The sequence below is a fragment of the Gigantopelta aegis genome, chromosome 11 (assembly GCF_016097555.1).
Source record: "Gigantopelta aegis isolate Gae_Host chromosome 11, Gae_host_genome, whole genome shotgun sequence".
In the NCBI taxonomy this organism is placed as follows: domain Eukaryota; kingdom Metazoa; phylum Mollusca; class Gastropoda; order Neomphalida; family Peltospiridae; genus Gigantopelta; species Gigantopelta aegis.
The window spans coordinates 11,236,404-11,254,739 of record NC_054709.1 but is presented as its reverse complement, the minus strand read 5'-3'; the positions used below and the strand labels follow the sequence as shown (position 1 = coordinate 11,254,739).

At 38.3% G+C, this 18,336-nt stretch overlaps 2 protein-coding genes across 2 annotated transcripts in view; both read left to right on the top strand.

The window, feature by feature from the left end:
* Positions 1–1,457, top strand: part of LOC121385207 (heat shock cognate 71 kDa protein-like) — a 41,102-nt gene extending 39,645 nt beyond the window's left edge. Inside the window, exon 9 of the mRNA XM_041515778.1 lies at positions 644–1,457. Coding sequence (XP_041371712.1) covers positions 644–1,062 — 419 coding nt within the window. The 3' untranslated portion in view covers positions 1,063–1,457. The remainder of the gene's footprint in view (positions 1–643) is intronic.
* An 8,354-nt stretch (positions 1,458–9,811) lies between these two features.
* LOC121385234 (zygotic DNA replication licensing factor mcm6-like) overlaps positions 9,812–18,336 on the top strand; it is a 32,537-nt gene continuing 24,012 nt past the window's right edge. The window contains exons 1-4 of the mRNA XM_041515817.1: positions 9,812–9,959; positions 10,867–11,010; positions 11,639–11,749; positions 15,032–15,194. Coding sequence (XP_041371751.1) covers positions 9,868–9,959; positions 10,867–11,010; positions 11,639–11,749; positions 15,032–15,194 — 510 coding nt within the window. The 5' untranslated portion in view covers positions 9,812–9,867. The remainder of the gene's footprint in view (positions 9,960–10,866; positions 11,011–11,638; positions 11,750–15,031; positions 15,195–18,336) is intronic.

Sequence of the window (18,336 nt, the reverse complement as noted above, 5' to 3'; positions counted from 1 at the left end):
CTGTTCAGGATTGCATCACGATTTGTTACACAAGTTTCAGAAATCACTACACAATTCTTTAACGTTAATTACTATTTGCCAATCAATTCTCAAACTAATAGCAATTAATGTTTCTAATAATAAACATTTTGAAAACCAAATGTTCCCTGGTCTTTACCGATTCACCACATAAATGATACGTGGTTTGGATGCCTGCTTGGAAGGATGTAGGGAAATCGAGATGAAATCATTTTACTACTGTGGTACTTTATATTTTTAGCCAAAAATTGTCACGGAAATCACTAAATCATTAAGTGACACAAATTACAGTTTTTATATTCTTGATTAATTATGCAAAGATTATAATATATTGGATTGATCAATTGTAGTCAGATGTAAAAATAGTTATAGTCTGCCCCATTCTACACAAAAAAAATGGTGTAAATAAATTCAGTTGGGTTTGATGTAAGAAGAAAAGTGTAAAAATGTTTTGTAAAAAAAAAAAAAATTAAAACTATTTTAGGGTGCAATTTTTAAAAAAATCCCAATCCGCTCAGAAATAAATAACTTGTAGTAAATTCCATAGTAGAAAAAAGGGTGTTCCCTGTGGAAAGGACTGTTATATGACTGGCCCTTCAAGCACTTTTGTTTTTTTGTCTTTCAGGTCGTCTTTCTAAAGAAGAAATTGAGCGCATGGTCAACGAGGCGGAGGCATACAAGGCCGATGACGACAAGCAGCGGGATCGAATCCAGGCGAAGAACGGGCTGGAGAGCTACGCGTTCAACATGAAGTCGACGGTGGAGGACGAGAAACTGAAGGACAAGATCAGCGAGAGTGACAAGAAGACGATCACGGACAAGTGCAGCGAGGTCATCCAGTGGCTCGACTTGAACCAGCTGGCCGAGAAGGAAGAGTTTGAAGACAAGCAGAAGGAGCTGGAGGGAATCTGTAGCCCCATCATCACCAAGCTCTACCAGGGTGCAGGCGGAGCACCCGGCGCTGGAATGCCAGGAGGGATGCCGGGAGCCGGGGGGGCTGGGGGAGGAGGAAATGGAGGTCCGACGATTGAAGAAGTAGATTAAAAAAGGTTTCACACCTACAAAAGGACTACTTGACTGCATAGTGCCATAATATTTTAGTCATTCCTTTTTTCTTTTCAACATCACCTGTCCTCTAAACAAGTTTCTATTAACACTCCAGTTGATTGGGAGGTTACCCAACACCTGCATCCCTGGTGGCTATGATTTCCCACCCTTATCGGAACCTGCATGAGATATGGCTTACCAACTACAGGTCCGCCACAGTACCTGAGAGTCGTGCATGTCATTACTGACAGATGCCACCATAACGGTTGTTACTAACATCATGTTTTTGGTTTTTGAAGGGTATCCCACAATCTGATTAAAATTAGTTCTACTGGTCTCGCCAGTAGATCTAACAGCATTGCGTGGACTCCCGTGTCCAGGTGACATTTCATCTATAAATAACAATTTAAATATCGACCAATTACACTTGGCCTTTTATAACGTTATTCGGGAGCATACAAATTCAAAAAATATCGGTCGAGACTATTCATTGAAAAAATTGGAGGAAAAGTGCAGTAATAAACTCTGGATTGTATACTAGTAGAAACAGATTTTATGGCTATACCATCACAGGTTTTTTTTCCGTCTTGAAACAAATTTTATATAAGATTTTATATTGAAATTAGTTTCCGGCATACTTCGTAATTCACCCGAATCATTTTGTATACCCTCGGCATAAACCCGAATGTTTTCAAATTATTTTCAAATCACTGGCATGATTTTGCAAGTACGGTTTTGATTGGTCGAATGAAAGATCAACTGGACATGAGCCCCAACGGGCTGCTGTTAGATCCACATGTAATAGTGGAGCTAATTTTAATTAGATTGGGCATCCCATGGAGGTGGACTTACTATGGTTGGCCTATTCTTCCACTGTGTCCGACTCTTACCGGTCCTTGGGGAGAAGTCGGGTGCATCTTCAGAGTACAGAACCCACCGCCGTCTGTTGAATGCTGCACTTGTTTGAGGACAGGATGTTGAAAAGAAATGGAGAAAACTTCAGGTGCTTTGTCTTTTATAGAAGGATTTATTCCTGCCCGAGCCTCCCCGCTTCCTGTTCTCCGTGTGATGTGCTCAGGGAAAAAGAAGGAAGTTACAGTGACGTGACTGGAACTAGAGGGACATACAGTAGAAAAATTTAGGCCATCCAATTGGCTTTTGGGATGTCGGACCTGACTACTAGCCGTAGGGGATGGGGAGAGGGAGTGCACTTGTTTAAGAACAGGTGATGTATCTATAAAAGAGAAAACGCCTCAAGTTTTCTCCAATTTTGGTTGAGCTTACTATACTTTTTTCTGGATTAAGAAGAGTGCTAATTTATGAACGAAGTGCTATATTTTTAAACAATTCAGAGAACACAATTATTGTTGCAGATTTATTATCTTTTTTTTCTTGTTAGGCTTAATATTTTAAGATGCCTCGTTTCATCACTGACTTTTGGAAGTGTATTATTCTGTTGCTAGCTTTTGGACGTGTATTATTATTATGTCACTTTTGGAAGTATTATTATTTCTTCACTAATTTTTGAAGTGTATTGATCTTTCACTAACGTTTTTGGAAGTGCATTAATTTCGTCACATGCATAAACAAAACATTAGTGACAATAAAACACTGTTATATTTTGTCATGTTTTGTACTGTATTCTAGTATTTATATTGTAATATTTGTTTCCAATAACAATATAATCAAAATATTGGTACATGGTGGCTGCAGTGGGATAAGTGCTACAAGGTTGCTCCTACCGGAAATGCAGCAAGTGATATTTTATAACCATTGGCCTTGCAACATGGGGTCATGACTCCCAATTACACTTTAGCCAGTGCACCACGACTGGTATATCAAAGGCTGTGGTATGTGCTATCCTGTCTATTTGATGGTGCATATAAAAGATCCCTTCCTGCTAATCGGAAAGAGTAGCTCATAAAGTGGCAACAGCGAGTTTCCTCCCTCAATATCTGTGTGGTCCTTAACCATATGTCCGACGACATATAGCCGTAAATAAAATGTGTGGAGTGCGTCGTTAAATAAAACATATCCTTCCTTCCCAGTTACACTTGTTCCACCTTACATATTGATCTAACTCGCAGACCTAACTGGACCAACAAGGACTATACCCTTGTTTAAAACATACTAGAATGTTTATTTTGACATTTGGTCGAAACTGAGTGAATTGGGGGGGGGGGGGGGGGGGGGGCCTGATACACATAATAGGATACACCATAGGCAGGATAGAACATACAGGCTCTATAGGGGTGGGGGGGGGGGCAAAAACAGTTGTTTTTTGTTGTTGGGTTGGGTGTTTTTTTTTGGGGGGGGGGGGGGGGGGCAACTGAGTAGTTAATATTCTAAAACTCCGTAACGGTTAAGAAGAGAATTTTCTTTAAATTTCTATAATCCACCCCACCCACCCACCCCCACCCCCCTGCTAGCTACGGCCCTGATGTTCATGCCTCTTCGGAATGTTTTGAAACGTTTCCTGCACCAGACGTCTAGAACAGTTTCAAATACACGGTTAGAGTGGCTCTAAGCATTCTACCGTAACTCCTCAAATGAACCATTTTTACATATATTCATGGTCCTGTAAGCATATAACTACCGGAAGTGTTTCAAAATGGCCAATAATGCACTACTGAGAATACTCAAAATTACCAATTGCGTGACATCCAATAGCCGATGATCAATAAATCAATGTGCTCTGGTGGTGTCGTTAAACACAACAAACTTTTAACTTCTTGTTTTTTTTACGTACAATACAGAGTCGTACTTTCCTGTTGTTATTTTTTTCAAATTTTAAAATGGAAGGAAGGAAATGAAGAATTTTTTTTATTTAACGACACACTCGATACATTTTATTTACGGTTATATGGCGTCGGACATATGGTTAAGGACCACACACAGACATTGAGAGAGAAAACCTGCTGTCGCCACTTCATGGGCTACTCTTTTTCGATTAGCAGCAAGGGATATTTTGTATGCACCATCCCACAGACAGGATAGTACATACCAAGGCCTTTGTCACGCCAGTTGTGGAGCACTGGCAGGAATGAGAAATAGCCCAATGAGCCCACTAACGGGAATCGATCCTAGATGGATCGTGCATCAGGCGAGCGCTGTACCACTGAGCTAAATCCCGCCCCTTTAAAAATTGTTGTAATAAAATATTGCTGTACATGGAATATAAGGGACCAGGAGAGTATGGAGTCGGCCTCCTTCCCCCGCTTGCATCACCTATGAAAGGCCATTGAATATTTAGCATTTCAGAATAATTTACAGCATAGGCGTACGGGCTCCCATTTTTGTGGGGGGGTGGGGGGTGGGGGTGGGGGGCAGAACGCTAGTTTTGCCCGAATTAATCGAAAATGCCCGAATCTGAAAAAAATCATTTAATGATTACTACCAAAACAGCTATATAGGGTTGTAAACGAATCACTACGCATTTTACATGAATTTTGAGGGTACAATGATGGAAATACATCGTAAAAAGGTCTCAGGTTAGCACATTTTCCTCGAATATTTGTTTAATTGTTGCCCGAATTTGAAGTTTTTCTCCTTCGTCACGTACGCTTATGATTTACACCTATTTAGAGACGTTGTTTTGATACATAGAGGAGAGGAGAGAAAGAGAGTGGAAGGCGTGGTGGGATTGTTCCCAATCTGATTAAATCAGCTCCACTGTCGACTTGTTTTTTCGTGACTTGTATGACGGCAATTCTGCAGAACGCCACGGTTGTTCGCGTTTAGTCCGAGCCTGTCCTAGAAGCACTGGAAGATTGACCGCCCCACTCTAAGAAGAAATAGGAAGCGGGGTCGACCCCTACTACTCTTTTCAAGACTTCACTTTGCTTTATAGTGATACCATCTCGTATACTCCGGAGTCGGGCCCGTCCGCACCACTATACCATTCCATGACGACTGGACTATACCCTAGTTTGATACTCTCTCGTTCAGACGGATCCGTCTTCTCAAGATCTGTATTTCAGCACAGCACTACACCTTCAACCTCTAATGACTGTCAATCTAGGGGTTTTCTTAACGGGAAGCAACCCATCTCGTCCCTATAAGCTGTGCACCCAAACGGCTTTAACGAGGCCACTCATGTGGACATATCGATCGGACTTTAAACTTTTAGATCTGCGTTCAAAAGTTTATGTCGAAATTACTCTTTTTTTTTAAATATTATTAAATAGTCCGATCCTCTTCTTTCTCTCATTTAATTTTGGACTGTCCTAAAATGCTCCAAATTATATAAATATTCGGCAGAGCAGTCAATTCTTTTTATTTTTTGGCTTATAACTTTTTTTCTTCTTTTTAAAATTTATTCTATTAACTTTTTTACTAATTGCTATTTTTAAAATTCTGCCCATTTTCAATTTTACCCCCGCCCCTCCATCCCGAGTCAGGCCACTGATCTCATCAGAGGTCGGACTCGGGGATGGGCGTGTTCGAAACCCTAGTGGTATATGGGCACGATAAACTAGTTATCATCATCAGATCCACACGCTATATAGTATAGGCCAGAACTCGAAATTGCCGTCGTTGAGAAATAAATTGCCGTCGTTGAGAAATAAATTGCCGTAGGTAGAGAGCATCACCGACGGCACTTTTGTGCCATCGGTAAAGTTTCTCAACAATGGCAAAATGTATACACCTGGTGTACATTAACTGCCAATATTTTATATTTGCACGTTTGAAATGTCTACATACAACAAAATAACCTTTCAGTCATGTTTATTTACTGCAAATATCTTTTTTTTTCTTCTTTTTTTAATATTGCCATACGCAAGCTCATAATTGCCGTCGGTGGGCCGTTGCACCCATGGCAATTCTATTAAAAATTGCCGTGGGAGACAAATTATTAAGTTCGAGCCCTGTAGACCAGTGGAGCTGATTTTAATCAGACTGGATTCTTCCGAATCTGAACGATGAGAGTCTAAATCTCAATGTCCACTATAGGTTCGGGCATGCCCACCCCAGTTCCACCCTGCGACTTTGCTGGAAGGGGATAGAAGAGCTATTTGTGTTGGGGAAAATAAAATTTTGAATTCATACATAGGCTACGTAGGGCCTATCGGTTATAAAAGGGAAAGCCAATTTAAGGGGGACTTTAAGAAATGGGAGGCTTAAAATTTATATCATGTGAACTACGTTACTTAATTTTAGTGTCACATTTAATTTAGACGGGCTAGCCAAAAATTTAAATAGAAAAAGAAAAAAAGTTTGTTTTGTTTAACAACATCACTATAGCACATCGATTTATTAATCATCGGATATTGAAAGGAAGGAAGGAAATGTTTTATTTAATGACACACTTGACACATTTTATTTCAGGGCCGTAGGTGGGGGTGGGGGGGGGGGAGACAAGGGAAAAAATCCGGAAAACATAGAATCTTAAAGAAAATGATCTTCTTAACCGTTTAAAAAGTTTTAGACTTTTTGTTTTGTTTGACCCCAGAATATAAAATGGCAGTGTCAGGGTTTGGGTGCCCTGAGCTCACTGTCTTACAATATTTTAAAATTTTCATATGGTATACACAGTTTATATACATGCATATAAATGGCAAAAATATATACACACGAATAAATATAATCCACACACTTTATGTATATTGTTGTTGTTGATATTGTTGTATGGTTTTTGTTTTGTTTTTGTTTTTTATTGTTAATTTTTTAAAATTATTATTATCTGGGGCCAAGAAGGAAAAAAGAAAACAAAAAGGGAAAGATGTTATGTACGGAATTAGTATTTGATACAAGAAAGGTAATTTGACACAAGAAAGTTTTTAGACTATTAACAATTCAGTTGCCCCCCCCCCCCCCCCCCCAACAAAAATCCTAGCTACGGCCCTGTATTTACGGTTATATGGCGTCAGATATATGATTAAGGACCACATAGATATTGAGAGAGGAAACCTGCTGTCGCCACTTCATAGGCTACTCTTTTTGTTGTGTTTAATAACACTAGAGCACATTGATTTGTTAATTATCGGCTATTGCATGTATAGCCCGAGTACTCTGACTGTAAGAGAGCTAGACGGACATTTGGACATAAACACGCTCTCATTACAGTCAGAGACCAGCCTATGTCTTTTTTTGGCAATTCCTGACTACCAAACGGTAGGCAACGAGTCCCGCTCTAATACCACAACAATCCTATGTTTGACGTCAAATACCTTTACATCAATCATTTTCGAGTTAAGTGATACAAAAAAATCCACATATTAATCACTAATACACTTACTACAGAAAGAAACCCGACAGCACCCACATTTAGCTACGCTTCGTGACACTCCGTCGCAACAATTGCAAAGCTCGGCGATCTATTTCGAGACGTAGACCACGTGATCGCGCACTGGGCGATTCCGCCTTGTGCAGCAGTTACAGGGGCCGTCTCATATCAAGCGAAGTTACAACATGGAAGAGTTGGCTAATGCCGTTTTGGATGAATTTGGATTTCATTACGTCATTAAACCAAAACAATTACACATTATTCATTCCATTTTGAATTTGAAGGATACATTTGGGGTGTTATCGACAGGATACGGCAAAAGTATGTGCTACGTACTGCCTCCTCTTATGAGACGACCCCTGTAACTGCTGCACAAGGCGGAATCGCCCAGTCTCGAAATAGATCGCCGAGCTTTGTAATTGTTGCGACGGAGTGTCACGAAGCGTAGCTGAATGTGGGTGCTGTCGGGTTTCTTTCTGTAGTATGTGTATTAGTGATTAATATGTGGATTTTTTTGTATCACTTAACTCGAAAATGATTGATGTAAAGGTATTTGACATCAAACATAGGATTGTTGTGGTATTAGAGCGGGACTCGTTGCCTACCGTTTGGTAGTCAGGAATTGCCAAAAAAAGACATAGGCTGGTCTCTGACTGTAATGAGAGCGTGTTTATGTCCAAATGTCCGTCTAGCTCTCTTACAGTCAGAGTACTCGGGCTATTGCATGTAGAACATTTGGTAATTTTAACATATTATAGTCTTAGAGAGGAAACCCGCTACATTTTTCCATTAGTAGTAAGGGATCTTTTATATGCACCATCCCACATACAGAATAGTACATACCACGGCTTTTGTTACCCGTGTTGTGGAGCACTGGCTGGAACGAAAGATTGCCCAATTGACGGGGATTGATCCCAGACCAACCACGCAGCAGGCAGGTGCTTTAAGCTGCATCCGAACCGGACGCGTGCGACGCGAGCGGTATTTTTTTTAATTTTTTTTTTTATAGAAACCATTGATTTCAATTGCTGTATCTTAACCGCACATGTAAATTTGTCGCGTCGCGCGCGTGCAGTTAGGATGCGGCAATGGAAATCAATGATTTCTAAAATAATCGCTCTCTTCGCTCGCGACCGGTTAGGATACAGCTTTGTTAAACAAACAAAAAACATATATATATTAAACTTACAATTTTTATTTTTATTAAAATCCTGCAAGTTTAAAGTTTTGAGACAACTTTTTAATCAAACCATGACAAAAAAAATGTTTTGTTTAACGACACCACTAGAGCACACTGATTTATTAATAATCGGTTGTAGGGTGTAAGACATAGGGCCTGTAGCCCTAGTTGGAGAGGAAACCCGCAGCATTTGCCATTAATTAGTACCAAGGGATATATATTTTACATGCACCATTCCACAGATAGGATAGCACATACCACAACATTTGATATACAAGTCGTAATTTAATGCATTGACTGGAATGAGAAATAGCTCAATGGGCCCACCGACGTGGATCGATCCTAGACCGACTACTCATCAAGTGAGCGTTTTAAAATAAAATTTCAATTCAATCATTTATTTATATATGAATCATATAAAAATGACATGGTATACATATTGGACAACATAATTAGAATATAAAATGGTAAAATCAGATACATATAGTAATAGTAATGACGACAGTGATTATATACATGCAATAGTTATACGATATGTACACGTAACTGTGTGTAGTGTGTATATGTGTTAATTTAAGTTGGTGTTGTAGTAGAGGGTCTGGTAAATTAATTTTGCCTATGGTTGAACATTTCATAACAGAATTGGCCAACAGTTGGAGTTACTTGTTCTGGGCTGTCAAGAAGGAAAACACATTTTTCCAGTTCAGACAGAAATGTGAACTTGGAACATATTTGACCGACTTTATAATGTAGTATTTTTCTTAAATGCATATTTATTGGACATTGAGTTAACAAATGAATCTGATCTTCTGGTTGTTTTTGGCACAGCCGGTAGATCTATCTATACGCTCATTTCTGGGCGTACCACTGGGCAAATCAAGTAAATTCTAAGATATTAAACTATATTTTTAAAATGTCTTTGAAGATACTCAGACGATATGAAAAAGTGGGAAGGAAAACTATTAATGTGCCCATATCCACTGAAGGTTTAGGCACGTCCATTCCAGGGGCGTAGCGTGATCTGGACCTGGGGGGGGGGGGGGTCGAATATGAACCACGTGGACCTTTTTCCATTTTGTTTTTGCACCACCAGAAACTCCATATGTATACACCTGTATGTTTTACTTCTGAAAGCGGACCATTTGCTTCAGCGTGAGGGGGGGAACCCGAACCCCCCGAACCCCCCTAGCCTGCGCCCCTGCATTCTGGGCACGAATTCTGATTTGTGCCAGATCGCCTGTCCAGGACAGAATAAAAAGGTGAACGTAACAGAATAAAATAACCAGTGTATAAATATTGCGCGGGGAAAAATTGGCCACGTGACTTTTTCGCGGGGGAAATCTGCTTTGTGTACAAAATAAATGAGGTTTGACACGAGGTAATTTCAGGATTAAGCATGGATGTCGCCGATCAAGCCGTTAGGACAAATCAAGTGAAAGATCAAGTGGGCGAACGATGTCAGAAATTGTTCCAAGACTTTCTAGAAGAGTAAGACACACTTAAATGTTTAGAAAATCTCGAATTATGATGACACTTGACAGCCACAAACATGGACAAAGTCGTCGGCTATCGAAAGTCGTTGCACTTTACTTACGGTTTCTTTCCCTCTTTATGGGATAAATTGTTCAAACTTCAGGGTTAGTTTGAGGTTCTGTTTATATCAATATAATGGGGACGGGGACCAGGGATGGAAATGGCTATTTTTGGGCTCTCAAAGACTCTTAAGACTAGCCCTAAAAGTTACAACTAACCCTAACCATTGAAAGGGTCAAACTCTAGCTGGTTCAGGGATTTATTCAGGTATTCAGTGACCTAAAATATCCAGTATGATTTACTTGCACTAATTTTTCCAGTACCATCTGACAATGAAACGTGAGACCCTAACGAAGTATTTCGGATAAATCCCAACTGGATGATCATGAATGACATGATCATGATGAAGACTGGTCATAATTATTAGCTGAATTAATTAATCAGTGTTAGTTGAGTGTCAGGGCTCGAACATAATCATTAATAATGACCGCAATTGCGGTCGTTGAGATCTAAATTGCTGTAGGTAGAGAGCATTACCACGGTAAAACTCCTCAACAATCATGTTTACAATTGCACAATATATACACCTGGTGTACATAATCTGCCAATATTTAACATTTCAAATATGTCTACATACAGCAAAATAACCTTTTAGTCATATATTTTTTTTCTGCAAAATTTATGTCACTTTAAAAAAAAATTGCCATAGGCAGGCTCAAAATTGTTATCGATGGGCTATTTCAGCCATGGCAATTCTTTTAAAAATTGCTGTGGGAGACAAATTCTTAAGTTCGAGCCCTGAGTGTGCTCTACTGGTGGTTTTGTTAAACGAAACAAGTATTACTTTTTTTTTTTAATTTAGGTACCAAGTCGATGGAGAGGTGAAATATTTGCCAGAAGTACAAGAACTAATTCGTCCAGAGAGAAACACGCTGACAGTCAGTTTCGAAGATGTCGAGCAATACAATCAACAGCTGGCAACAACCATATTGGAAGAGTATTACAGGTACATAATGCTTCACCTTGACTTCTGAGTTTGTTTTACATTGGTTTTGCCCGTCTTGGCTGCAGCTTTTGAAGTTTTAAATTTAATAGATAATTTGATGTAATTTTCTGCTTATGCAAAGCTTACCTTGGATTCCCAGGGCTAGCTCTGGCATTCGCGAATTTTGAAAGCAGTTGTCAAATTTTATTTTAATTTGCCGATATAATTACCTGTAATAATTGACATTTTAAAGAAAATAACTAACGATTTCTGCAATTTTTGAAGTTTAATAGACAATTTGGTGAAATATTTTGCTCACTCAGTTAGCCCTGATTCTGTACTACATCGACATTCAAAATGTTTTTGTCATGAGAGTATATTTTTCTAAAAAATGTATCGTTAACAATTATTCCTTTCTTTTACTTTTTGTTATTTTAATTTTCAATGGATGTTTCTGTACCTTCTTTGTGAAAAACTGCTCCAAAGACTTGGGGACAGTGCGTTGTTAAACACACATTTAAATTTTGTTATTTTCGTTTTCAAAGGGTTTTTCCCATACCTGTGTCGAGTGGTCAAAAACTACTCCAAAGACTTGGGGGCAGTGTGTTGTTAAACACACATTTAAATTTTGTTATTTTCGTTTTCAAAGGGTTTTTCCATACCTGTGTCGAGCGGTCAAGAACTACTCCAAAGACTGGGGTCAGATTCCACCGTCGAAAGAGTTCTACATCAGTTTCACAGATGTACCCACCAAGCTGAAGTAAGTATCACTGACAGTATTGCTCTTTTAAAAGTGACAGACCCTAGTTTTTAAATGCTACAGTATACTTTTCACTATTAGAGTCGTTTTTTTTTCCATTGAAATTATACATTACTTAGATTTTATTTTCAGATTATCCAATTCCATACATCTGAAGTGTTTCTATTCATACTGGTGTTTCTAAAACAGTAAAATACATTTACTCTCTTCAGTTACCTTGTTATGCCACAATCTAGCGAGTGTGTGTCAGTCAGTGGTTCTGCCAGAAAGAAAATTTTGGGTATAGCGCTATGGAATTGAATACAACCACAGTCAACGGGGTATGGGGGGCCTCCCCCCTAAAGAAAATGGGTTACGTTTAGGGTTAGGGTTAAGAAAATCGTACAGTAATGATGAGAGTAATTAATTTTGTCAAAGTGTTAACTTAAAAAAAAAAATCTGCAAAAACATTTGGGTATGGCGCCATACCAGTTTTACCCTCTGGCAGTGTACACGGCAATGGGAAGAGTAGAATCAAACGTAATCCGCACATTAGTTTCGTTCAATAAAGTTCTTTCATTCGTATAATTCTTTATTTGTTTCCAAAATATAGCGTAGGAGCATGATAAAGAGAATATATGGAATAATTTAGCCACGTGTGAATTTTGCTATTTTTATAACTTTCATGACCGGATGTGGGAAGATTTGATTTTCTATTCAGTTTCGCAAGTGAGTATTTTCGGAATCTGGTGTATTTTGAACCCTGATGGGTTAAAATTAGGATCTGCAACCCCCCCCCCCCCCACACACACACACACACACACACAAAATGTTTTTTGTCAGAAAACACTTTGATTACCAGGTAGGAATATTGACCATAAATCCCACATATCTCAACAATAATGTGCATAAATAAGCTTGACTTCATCAAAACAAACATAATAATTTTAAGCCATGTTAAAGCCGCACGCCCTAGTTCCATCCAGCAAAAATAAATTATAACTTGGTTAATCTACAAACCTGTAACACACTTAGATCACGTTTTTATCAAATGGAGTGAAAAAGCAGGTTTTATATCGATAAATACCATGGGAATCCCCATGTCCCAATTGCTTGAAATAATTTTGAAAGTTAGTATTCTGATGTCACCGGTAGATGTCGCTCGAAGCACAACAATGCCTACGTCACGACAAATTTCACAGACTTGGGGTGCGTTCCTTTCACCTCTCCTGGACATGTTCCAACTGTTCTGTCCTGGTTGTATCCCCTCTCCAGATATCGTAAGACTTAGCAAAATTGATTGGTTTTCAGGGTTTGTAACGTTTTGTATTGAGACACTTACTTGTCTGAACTTTATTGTTACTGAAAATGTTCACGAACTGTGAAGAAATATCTCACAAATGAACAAGCAAACGACAACAAATCGGATGTTGATTGTGCGAACCGTGCACGAGAAAACAAACCTAACCAAAATGATAACGGTCACGTGGTATACCAACGTCTGACGTTTACACAGGAAGATTCCCTCTAAAAATAGATTGGACCTCGCTTGCTTAACGTTTTTTCTCTCGAAAAATGCATTTCGTGGTTTTACAAACATCATGATTACCAGTATTACCAAAAAACACTTCAGGTGAATGAAAATGTGTATTCTAAATAATAAAATGTAAGTAAAGTGCAATTTTATTTGTGAAAAAATGGGTTTAATAGCGAAAAACAACGCCGTAATGGTTAACAACTAGCCGTAACTAGGGCGTGTCCCTTTAACTACTCAAAAATATTAAAATGAAAAAAACCTATAAAATTAATAACCTATTCTCAATTCTTTTTTCATGGTTCGCACGGTCTTGAAACGTGCTTGAATTTAGGAGTTTGAAATGAAAAGTGCGTATTTCCTTGTAAAGTGCAAAAGTCCTTGAAAAGTGCTTGAATTTCATGTCAGTACGACTAGTGCGTCATTTTAACCAGAAATTACGTAACAATCTCGAAAGAAATTTAGCATTTTTACTTCCGTGTTCGCACTTTCATTCCAGCACTCACGACGTTCCGTGACCCGAATGTACTCGGCCCATTTTGGGACAAATGCTATGTTCTGAATGCCTCAGCCGAGATTTACCGATTATTGACAAGCGTAATAGCCTCGTTTTGAGAACTGCAAACAATAGTCAGGCGAGACAACACGAAATCACTTAGATTTTGAAGTTTTTGCAAGCACATGTTCAAATTTAAACATGCCTAGTGGAAAGTGTGTTTTTAACAAAACGTGGTGTCGAAAATATGCGTGGATCAGAGAGAGTAAGGACGTGTCAACGGCTGTGTGTTCCTGTTGTCGCAAGGATATTAATATTGGCGCCATGGGCGAGAGCGCACTCAAATCGTACGAAAACGGCGAAAAACACAGAAAAAAACAAAGCTAGAGTAAAGACTTCACTGACTATACTGACATTATAGGAGGTTGACAATATACATCAGATTAACATGATTAAGCCTAAGCTAAGGGAAAACTTTAAATTCTTGTCAACTAGATGCTAAACATGTTAAACTTGACGACATTATCTGTCTATATAAACATACATTTTCTATTAAAAAACATTGTTCAAAAAGGCTGGTTAAGGTTTGTATTTATGGTCCTTGAAAACATAAGGTAGGTCCTTGAAAAGTGCTTGAATTTTATGGGTCCTTGCCTGTATGAACCATGTTTTTTCAGTACATCGAAATCCATCTAAACCAGACATTCATGGGACCATGTAAAGACTTGTTCTTAGTACATCGAAATCCGTCTAAACCAGACATTCATGGGACCATGTAAAGTTTTGTTCTTAGTACTTCAAAATCCGTCTAAACCAGACATTCATGGGACCATGTAAAATCTTGTTCTTAGGGACTGGTTTAGAGAGGTTATATTCTGTATGTACAGAAAAAATCTGGCATTGAGCCAAAGAGGGAATTCCAGTTTACAGACTGTCCTCTTTTGAAGGGTTTCACTATATTTAGATACTGTTAAAGTGAAAATATGTTGGCAAGTTAGAAACTTGTACCCCTCAACTCGCGTCATAAAAAAGATTGCAGATATTTTGAACCATTGAGCAATGAATGTCCAACTGGAGGGGATTATATGTTTCATTTCCGTCCTTCTGTCCGTCTGTCCATCTGTCGCACATGTAGTTTTCTGGATGTTATTTTCACAATGCCTTGATGCATAGCGTTTTCGTGTAGTTATCCACATCACGTTTAACTTTCAAGTCAATTTACCCATTTCTTGCTTTAGCAGTACTCTCAGAATGCTTGTTTAATTTTGTTCAGAGTGCGAGAGATGACAACGGTCAAGATCGGGACGTTGCTCCGAATCACTGGTCAGGTGGTGCGCACACATCCAGTCCACCCGGAGTTAGTGAGCGGGACATTCATGTGTCTCGACTGTCGTACTGTCATCAAAGACGTCGAGCAACAGTTTAAATATACACAGGTAACCTAGCAACAGGGTTAAATATACACAGGTAACAGTTTTAATATACACAGGTAACCTAGCAACGGTTTAAATATACACAGGTAACAGTTTGAATATACACAGGTAACCTAGCAATGGGTTAAATATACACAGGTAACAGTTTAAATATACACAGGTAACCTAGCAACAGGGTTAAATATACACAGGTAACAGGTTAAATATACACAGGTAACCTAGCAACGATTTAAATATACACAGGTAACAGTTTAAATATACACAGGTAACAGTTTAAATATACACAGGTAACCTAGCAATGGTTTAAATATACACAGGTAACAGTTTAAATATACACAGGTAACCTAGGAACGGTTTAAATATACACAGGTAACAGTTTAAATATACATAGGTAACAAGTTTGAATATACACAGGTAACCTAGGAATGCTTTAACTACTACGTAGCTTGGTGGTCATCCATCAATCCACCGTCAATTAGACGATATCGCCTCTCGAAGAAAAAAACAGGAAAACGCTGATCTCCTAAATATACACAGACCTGTAACAGTTTATATATACACAGACAGCAGTTTAAATATACACAGGTAACAGTTTAAATATACACAGGTAACCTAGGAACGGTTTAAATATACACAGGTAACAGTTTAAATATACACAGGTAACAGTTTAAATATACACAGGTAACCTAGGAACGGTTTAAATATACACAGGTAACAGTTTAAATATACACAGGTAACAGTTTAAATATACACAGGTAACAGTTTAAATATACACAGGTAACAGTTTATATATACACAGACAGCAGTTTAAATATACACAGACCTGTAACAGTTTATATATACACAGACAGCAGTTTAAATATACACAGACCTGTAACAGTTTATATATACACAGACAGCAGTTTAAATATACACAGACCTGTAACAGTTTAAATATACACAGACAGCAGTTTAAATATACACAGGTAACAGTTTAAATATACACAGGTAACAGTTTAAATATACACAGGTAACAGTTTATATATACACAGACAGCAGTTTAAATATACACAGACCTGTAACAGTTTAAATATACACAGACAGCAGTTTAAATATACACAGGTAACAGTTTAAATATACACAGGTAACAGTTTAAATATACACAGGTAACCTAGGAACAGTTTAAATATACACAGACAGCAGTTTAAATATACACAGACCTGTAACAGTTTATATATACACAGACAGCAGTTTAAATATACACAGACCTGTAACAGTTTAAATATACACAGACAGCAGTTTAAATATACACAGGTAACAGTTTAAATATACCCAGACAGCAGTTTAAATATACACAGGTAACAGTTTAAATATACACAGACCTGTAACAGTTTAAATATACACAGACAGCAGTTTAAATATACACAGGTAACAGTTTAAATATACACAGGTAACCTAGGAACAGTTTAAATATACACAGACCTGTAACAGTTTATATATACACAGACCTGTAACAGTTTATATATACACAGACCTGTAACAGTTTATATATACACAGGTAACCTAGGAGCAGTTTAAATATACACAGACAGCAGTTTAAATATACACAGACCTGTAACAGTTTATATATACACAGACAGCAGTTTAAATATACACAGACAGCAGTTTAAATATACACAGACAGCAGTTTAAATATACACAGACAGCAGTTTATATATACACAGACAGCAGTTTAAATATACACAGACAGCAGTTTAAATATACACAGACAGCAGTTTAAATATACACAGACAGCAGTTTATATATACACAGTTTTTTGTGTGCTAGTCTTAGACCTGTACTTGTAAAATTCTTAAAAAGTCCAAATTCAACACAAAAGTTAACTTTTCATGCCAACTAGACGGACCTCACTATTTAAAGGGAGCCAACACTCCTGGTTCCCATTACTCCCCTCAGACTGGTTCAAAGAAAGTAATATTTATCTCCCCTTAGACACACAGACTTGAATAATAATTCTACAACAAAAGGTTTAAATATCGACGCTGAATATTGTAATTTATCATCAATTAAAGGCTTTTGTAGGAGATATTACTGTCACTATAATTTGCGATATCTCCTGTGATATTCTCCGCAGTAGATATATTTTAATCACAAGACAATATGTTGTTACGTCACTTACTTTGTTTTAGCGCTAAACCTATCATTAGTGACGTCACGCCACTGCTGTTCTGCTAGTTAACGAGTCTACCACTGCCAAATGTAGTGACATTCAACCCACATGACTGACATTGTTTACAACTGTCGCAAATTAAAAGAATGATAATGGATGATAAAAAGAATACCCCCTCGTGTCTTGTAATATCATAATTTATCAGCACTCATTGATAAAAGTATAAAACTCCTCGGCAAGCTTCGGGTTTTCATACTTTTATCAACTCGTGCTAATAAATTATGATATCGCAAGACACTCGGGGAGTTTCCTCTATATCTTAAATGGCTCCATTTAATCTAAGTTTGGGGAACAGTTAATCATTCCCAAAATTTTATGGCGTGGTCTGCTAATTACTATTTTGTATTTTAATTAAATAATTTTTTAGTTTTATAGGCATGGGTTCTCGTTGCTCACCTTGCCATTTGCTAAGTTTTATACTAAGAAGCTACAATACAGGGTTGGGAATTCTCCTCAGATCAGCTGTTTTTCTCTCATGGAACATTGCGTTTCCTCGCATTTTACTCGTCCTTTCCTCCAAAAATGTGTCAGATGGCACAGATTTTAACCTACGATTTCAAAAATTTCCGGGACCCCTCTAGATTTCCTCTTTTTTCACAGTTCACCAATTCCCACCCCTGACAATAGCAGGACTTGAAATAGATAGTAAAATATGGTCAGGTCAGAAGGTTTTACATGCACATTCAGAGCAAGCTGTTGTAGTGCACGCCTGCCATGGATGCAGGTGCCGGCCTCGACTGGCTCCTCTGTCCAGGACAGGAAAGGGTTGGGGGTTGGTGGGAGAAGAGACCGCCTGCACTGACAGGTGCAAGGGAGCACCAGCAGTCAGACCGGGGTTGGTAACAGGTTGGTTTTGGTGCTACGGAATTTGGAATGTCCCGTAAGATTAATGCCAAAGGGGAAACGGTGCGCAGTTTGAATGAAGGAAATTTGGTG